The sequence below is a fragment of the Cololabis saira genome, chromosome 20 (genome assembly GCF_033807715.1).
Source record: "Cololabis saira isolate AMF1-May2022 chromosome 20, fColSai1.1, whole genome shotgun sequence".
NCBI lineage: Eukaryota > Metazoa > Chordata > Actinopteri > Beloniformes > Belonidae > Cololabis > Cololabis saira.
Window position 1 is genome coordinate 3,135,556 of NC_084606.1, and position 7,270 is coordinate 3,142,825.

General features: G+C 48.0%; 1 protein-coding gene across 2 annotated transcripts in view; it reads right to left on the reverse strand.

The window, feature by feature from the left end:
- txk (TXK tyrosine kinase) overlaps positions 1-7,270 on the reverse strand; it is a 49,571-nt gene that overhangs the window by 521 nt on the left and 41,780 nt on the right. For both annotated transcript variants that reach the window (XM_061709509.1, XM_061709508.1), the window contains exons 14-15: positions 3,917-4,035; positions 2,863-3,020 (exon numbers count right to left, since the gene is read on the reverse strand). In XM_061709509.1, coding sequence (XP_061565493.1) covers positions 2,863-3,020; positions 3,917-4,035 — 277 coding nt within the window. The remainder of the gene's footprint in view (positions 1-2,862; positions 3,021-3,916; positions 4,036-7,270) is intronic.

The following is a 7,270-nucleotide window of genomic DNA, read 5'->3' on the forward strand; positions in this document are numbered from 1 at the left end:
AATTTGCGTTAAGGTTACTGAAACATTGGGAATATTCTGTTTCCATGCGTGAGCTAACAGGGTTATCCCTGTTTGCATGGTGATTAATCATTTATCTGGATCAAACCAGCGACGCACGGAGAACATCATGACGCAATTACCGTCATTTCTGCTTCTTCTTCCTGTATCCAAATTCAAAACAACAACAATAACAGCAGCAAGGAGGATAATGAACAGCCTGCGATGCAACTATGTCTCTCTCTATCAAACGTTATTGCCCGGTGGCCTGGACGCACGACTCATTTATTCTGCAGAACAGCTCTGTTGGTGTTTGCACCTCCAAGCAGGAGCTTTTGACTCCAACCAAATCTTAATTTATATGGATAATCTTCCAAGAAATATATCAAACATGGTCAACATAATTATTTTACTAGGTAAATATCACATACATAAATGCAAATGGAATAACAGCAAACCCTCCATTGTACATCTGAAAAATGAATGTAAACTGTACTTAGCGTCTCTAAAACTGATGCGTGAAAAAAACCATATTGCCAAAAGCTTATATGAAACGATGTCTTTGATTCTTAATTTTTATTAATACACTCCCCATAGCTTGTCAGTAAATGTATCTTTTTTTTTTTTTTGCTCTCAACCCCCCCAAATGTTGAATATCTGTAGATAATTGATTATTTTGTTTCATTTGCCTTTTGTTGTAAACCCTACAGAATTTTGTTCAATAAAGTTTGTAAACCTCCAACCGGGAGCTGTTGTTGCTCCATATATGGCCAATTGGAGGCGCTGTATGCAAATGATGGTAACCGCTGATGTGCGTATGACCGGTGTCCGCACGTTTGATAAGTCCGGATTTTTTTTTTACTTACACGCATTCTAAATTTCATTCCTACGACAGAATTTAGAACTTTTTCTAAGAACGGTTGATAAACGAGGCCCCAGGATTCCTTGTGAACAGAGCATGTGCAGAAAACAAATTCCTGTTCCGTTTGATGGGGATATTCCGTTAGGCGTTTATATGACCCAATATTCAGGTTTTAAAAGGAGTAACCCAGGGCTCATATTGGGGTTTTCAAAAACCCCAATATGAGCAAATTCGGGTTATTCAAAGAGGTTAATGGTGTTTACATGGCCGTGCAAAACCGGGTTAATATTCCAGTTAGAAAAGGGTTATTAACTGCATGTAAACATTGACTGCGTTTCCATGCATCAATAACCCTTTTAAAACCAGAATCTTGGCAATAACCCAAATTTGCACGGCCATGTAAACACCAATAACCCCTTTGAATAACCCCAATATGAGCCCTGGGTTACTCCTTTTAAAACCCGAATATTGGGTCATGTAAACGCCAAACAGAATATCCCCATCAAACGGAACAGGAATCTGTTTTCTGCACATGCTCTGTTCACAAGGAATCCTGGTCTTTTGAGTCCAGGAAGTTCTTATAAACACGGAGAAACCAAGACCAGGAGGAGACTAATCACTTCATAAATGTAATGAAGGATATGAACATTTCTGAACATTTCATTTGTAGACGGTAGAAAGTACCGGGATAGAACATTTACAAGAAGGTGAGAGAAAAGTTGCGCGAAGCGGCATTTGTTTTGGATTTGGATACAGGAAGAAGAAGCGGAAATGACAGGAATTGCGTCATGACGTTCTCCGTGTGATACGTCAACGTCGCCGCCATATTGGATGTTCAAGACTGCGCTGCAAACTAATACAAGTAAATGGACTTATTTTCATAAAGCACCTTTCTACAAAGAAATGTACGTTTTACGTCTCATTTATTCATTCACACACGCACTAATATACTTGGGAAACAGTTAGGCACCAAATATAACATATTTAATGTTCTCAGATGGCAAAAATAAGAACTTTATTGATCCCACATAGGAGTAATTCATGTTATATCAGCTATAGAGAACAAGGTAGTGCCGAAAAACAATATATATCCCCCTCACAAAAATAAGAAAAATAGAGAAACATATTTTCTCATCAACAAAACATATTTTACATAAACATATTTAAACATTTTCAAGTAACAAAATAACATATTTGAACAATTTTTCAGATTTTTCAGTTATTTTATTGTCGGAAAAATGGTTCAAATGTTATTTTGTTATTTGAAATTTTTTTAATTTGTTTTGTTGATGAGAAAATATGTTTCTGTATTTTTGTATTCTGTATTTTTGTGAGGGGGGATATATATTGTTTGTCGGCACTGCCTTGTTCTCTATAGCTGATATAACATGAATTACTCCTATGTGGGATCAATAAAGTTCTTATTTTTGCCATCTGAGAAAATTAAATATATTATATTTGGTGCCTAACTGTTTCCCAAGTATATTAGTGCGTGTGTGAATGAATAAATGAGACGTAAAACGTACATTTCTTTGTAGAAAGGAGCTTTATGAAAATAAGGAAAAAAGAGGAAGAAAAGATGAAAAAAAGAGAAAAAAGATGAAAAAAGGAGAAAAGGAGGAAAAAATAGGAAAACATAGAAAAAGAGGGAAAAAAGATGAAAAAAGAGAAAAGAAAGAAAAGAGGAAAAAATTAGGGGAAAAAAAGATGAAAAAAGAGGGAAAAGAGAGAAAAGAAAGAAAAGAGGGAAAAAAGAGGAACAAAGAGGAAAAAAAAGAGGAAAAAAGTGCGTGTGAATGAAGTAAAGTAAAGTAACATGAAGTAACGTACATTTCTTTGTAGAAAGGCGCTTTATGAAAATAAGTCCATTTACTTGTATTAGTTTGCAGCCCAGTCTTGAACATCCAATATGGCGGCGACGTTGACGTACGGCTCAGTGCTCGATTGGGCGGATACGTTAAATATGTCTATGATCTGGGGGTCGGGGGTCGGGGGGTTGTTACCTCGTGCCAGCAGCGGTACATGATGGCGTACAGCTGCTGCGATGCGCGGTGCGGCCGGTACAGCCGGATCCCACCGGTGATGTCGTTCACCACCTCCAGGTTGGAGCGGTTTTCAAACGGAGTCCGGCCCTCGGAGAAGATCTCCCACATCAGCACACCTGCACACAAGCAGGTTCAGTTATGAACCACGGTGGATCGTACGACAGCCGGTTCCCCGACGGTTCCCCGACGGCTCCCCGACGGCTCCCCGACAGTTCCCCGACGGTTCCCCGACGGTTCCCCGACGGCTCCCCGACGGTTCCCCGACGGTTCCTCGACGGTTCCCCGACGGTTCCCCGACGGCTCCCCAACGGCTCCCCGACGGTTCCCCGACAGTTCCCAGACGGTTCCTCGACGGTTCCCCGACGGCTCCCGAACGGTTCCCCGACGGTTCCCCGACGGTTCCCCGACGGTTCCCCGACGGCTCCCCGACGGTTCCCCGACGGCTCCTCGACGGTTCCCCAACGGCTCCCCGACGGTTCCCCGACAGTTCCCCGACGGTTCCCCGACGGCTCCTCGACGGTTCCCCGACGGTTCCCCGACGGCTCCCCGACGGTTCCCCGACGGCTCCTCGACGGTTCCCCGACGGCTCCCCGACGGCTCCCCGACAGCTCCCCGACAGCTCCCCGACGGCTCCCCGACGGTTCCCCGACGGCTCCCCGACGGTTCCCCGACGGTTCCCCGACGGCTCCCCGACGGTTCCCCGACGGTTCCTCGACGGTTCCCCGACGGTTCCCCGACGGCTCCCCGACGGCTCCCCGACGGTTCCCCGACGGCTCCCCGACGGTTCCCCGACGGCTCCTCGACGGTTCCCCGACGGCTCCCCGACGGCTCCCCGACGGCTCCCCGACGGTTCCCCGACGGCTCCTCGACGGTTCCCCGACGGTTCCCCGGCGGCTCCTCGACGGCTCCCCGACGGCTCCCCGACGGCTCCCCGACAGTTCCCCGACAGCTCCCCGACGGTTCCCCGACAGTTCCCCGACAGCTCCCCGACGGTTCCCCGGCGGCTCCTCACCGAAGGACCAGACGTCGGCCTTGCTGGTGTATTTGCTGTAGTGGAGAACTTCCGGAGGAGACCACTTCACTGGGAACTTAGCTCCACTGGAGCTGGTGTACTGGTTGTCCAGGACGTATCTGTGGACATGAGGGTCGTGTTAGGGATGTGACGGCACGGTGGCCGTGTTGATACAGTATACCGCGGGTATTATTGGGTACTAGTGGCCATGAAATGACCAACAAAACAGACAAGTATCTTCAACTAATTTAACTAATTTTCTGTTTACGCTTAAGTGTCAACTAAATGTAATTATTTATATTCAGTCACTAAAGTCTCTCTCTCTATGTATATATACTATATAATATACACATACACAAATACACACAGATATATATATATATATATATATATATATATATATATATATATATATATATACATATATAGATATATATATATGTATATATATATATATATATATATATATATATATATATATATATATATATATATATGATATGGCCTTATGTGAACATGTATATAGTTCAGGGTTTGTCAACCGGTGGTCCGCGGCCCTCTGGTGGTCCGTGGTGGTATTGCAGGTGGTCCATGAAATTGTAAATGGAAAACAACAAAAATTAAAAAAAAAAATATTTATTCTTTAGACTCAATTTATTTTGTACTAATTTACCCATCCAAATTATGTCAAATGAGTCAGAGTGAACTTTGTAATATTATAAGCCCTCTTGGCTTCCTGTTGTTCATTTTTCATTGACTGTTTTTGCTTTGTTTTTTTTTAATAGTAAAACCATCCAAATAAAAATTGACACTGATCCAAATAAATAGCCTATATAGGCCCATAGTCTTATTTAAAATCAAGGGGCAAAATAAAACAAACATCCCCAAAAGCAGTTGGTCCCCGAGTTGTTTCTTGGTTATAATGGTGGGACTGGGACAAAACCAGTTGAAACCTCTGATAGTATGTTTGTTATACTGCCACTGTTATGCATCTATCTATTCTAGTCCATCTTTCTCTCTCTTTTCTTTCAACCTTTTTTTTTCTTCAAATTCAAATTCGGGTTGCGTTTTAGCTTGATGTCACTGCTGTGCGCCAAATGAACAACTAATCTAAAAGTGAAAAAAATCTTTGCAAAGTGCCGTAGTAATGTTTCGTAGATGTGCATCTTCTGTAGACAACAAGGGTACGCTTGAATACCCAACCCCGAGGGTACACTTAGACACTCGCCTCCGTGAGTACGCTTGAAAACCTGCCTCCGAGGGAACGTTTGAAAACCTGCCTCCGAGGGAACGCTTGAAAATCTGCCTCCGAGGGAACGCTTGAAAACCTGCCTCCGAGGGAACGCTTGAAAATCTGCCTCCGAGGGAACGCTTGAAAATCTGCCTCCGAGGGAACGCTTGAAAACCTGCTTCTGAGGGAACGCTTGAAAACCTGCCTCCGAGGGAACGCTTGAAAATCTGCTTCTGAGGGAACGCTTGAAAACCCGCCTCCGAGGGAACGCTTAGACACCCGCCTCCGAGGGAACGCTTAGACACCCACCTCCGAGGGAACGCTTAGACACCCACCTCCGAGGGAACGCTTAGACACCCGATTTCAAGGGAACGCTTAGACACCCGATTTCAAGGGAACGCTTAGACACCCGATTTCAAGGGAACTCTTTAACACCCACCTCCGAGGGAACTCTTTAACACCCACCTCTGAGGGAACACTTAGACACCCGCCTCCGAGGAAATGCTTAGACACCCACCTCCGAGGGAACTCTTTAACAACCACCTCCGAGGGAACGCTTAAACACCCGCCTCCGAGGGAACTCTTTAACACCCGCCTCCGAGGGAACGCTTAAACACCCGCCTCCGAGGGAACTCTTTAACACCCGCCTCCGAGGGAACGCTTAGACACCCGCCTCCGAGGGAACTCTTAGACACCCGCCTCCGAGGGAACGCTTGAAAACCCGCCTCCGAGGGAACTCTTGAAAACCCGCCTCCGGGGGAACGCTTAGACACCCGCCTCAGAGGGAACGCTTAAACACCCGCCTCCGAGGGAACGCTTAGACACTCGCCTCCGAGGGAACGCTTAGACACCCGCCTCCGAGGGAACGCTTAGACACTCACCACCGAGGGAACGCTTAAACACCCACCTCCGAGGGAATGCTTAGACACCCGCCTTCAAGGGAACGCTTAGACACCCGCCTCCGAGGGAACGCTTAGACACCCGCCTCCGAGGGAACTCTTAGACACCCACCTCCGAGGGAACTCTTAGACACCCACCTCGGAGGGAACGCTTAAACACCCACCTCCGAGGGAACTCTTAGACAACCGCCTCCGAGGGAACTCTTAGACACCCACCTCTGAGGGAACGCTTAAACACTCGCTTCCAAGGGAACGCTTGCAGACCTGCCTCCGAGGGAACGCTTAGACAACCGCCTCCGAGGGAACACTTAGACACTCACCACCGAGGGAACGCTTAAACACTCGCTTCCGAGGGAACACTTAGACACCCGCCTCCGAGGGAACGCTTAGACACCCGCCTCCAAGGGAACGCTTAGACACCCACCTCCGAGGGAACGCTTAGACACCCGATTTCAAGGGAACGCTTAGACACCCGCCACCGAGGGAACGCTTAGACACCCGCCTCCGAGGGAACGCTTGAAAACCCGCCTCCGTGGGAACGCTTAGACACCCGCCTCCGAGGGAACGCTTCGACACCCGCCTCCGAGGGAACGCTTAGACACCCGCCTCCGAGGGAACGCTTAGACACCCGCCTCCGAGGGAACGCTTAGACATCCGCCTCCGAGGGAACGCTTGGACACCCACCTCCGAGGGAGCGCTTAGACACCCGCCTCCGAGGGAACGCTTAGACACCCACCTCCCAGGGAACGCTTCGACACCCGCCTCGGAGGGAACTCTTAGACACCCGCCTCCGAGGGAACGCTTAGACACCCGCCTCCGAGGGAACGCTTAGACACCCACCTCCGAGGGAACTCTTGAAAACCTGCTTCCGAGGGAACGCTTCGACACCCGCCTCCGAGGGAACGCTTCGACACCCGCCTCCGAGGGAACGCTTAGACACCCACCTCCCAGGGAACGCTTCGACACCCGCCTCGGAGGGAACTCTTGAGACACCCGCCTCCGAGGGAACGCTTAGACACCCGCCTCCGAGGGAACGCTTGAAAACCCACCTCCAAGGGAACACTTAGACATCCGCCTCCGAGGGAACGCTTGAAAACCCACCTCCAAGGGAACACTTAGACACCCGCCTCCGAGGGAACGCTTGGACACCCACCTCCGAGGGAGCGCTTCGACACCCGCCTCGGAGGGAACTCTTGAGACACCCGCCTCCGAGGGAGCGCTTAG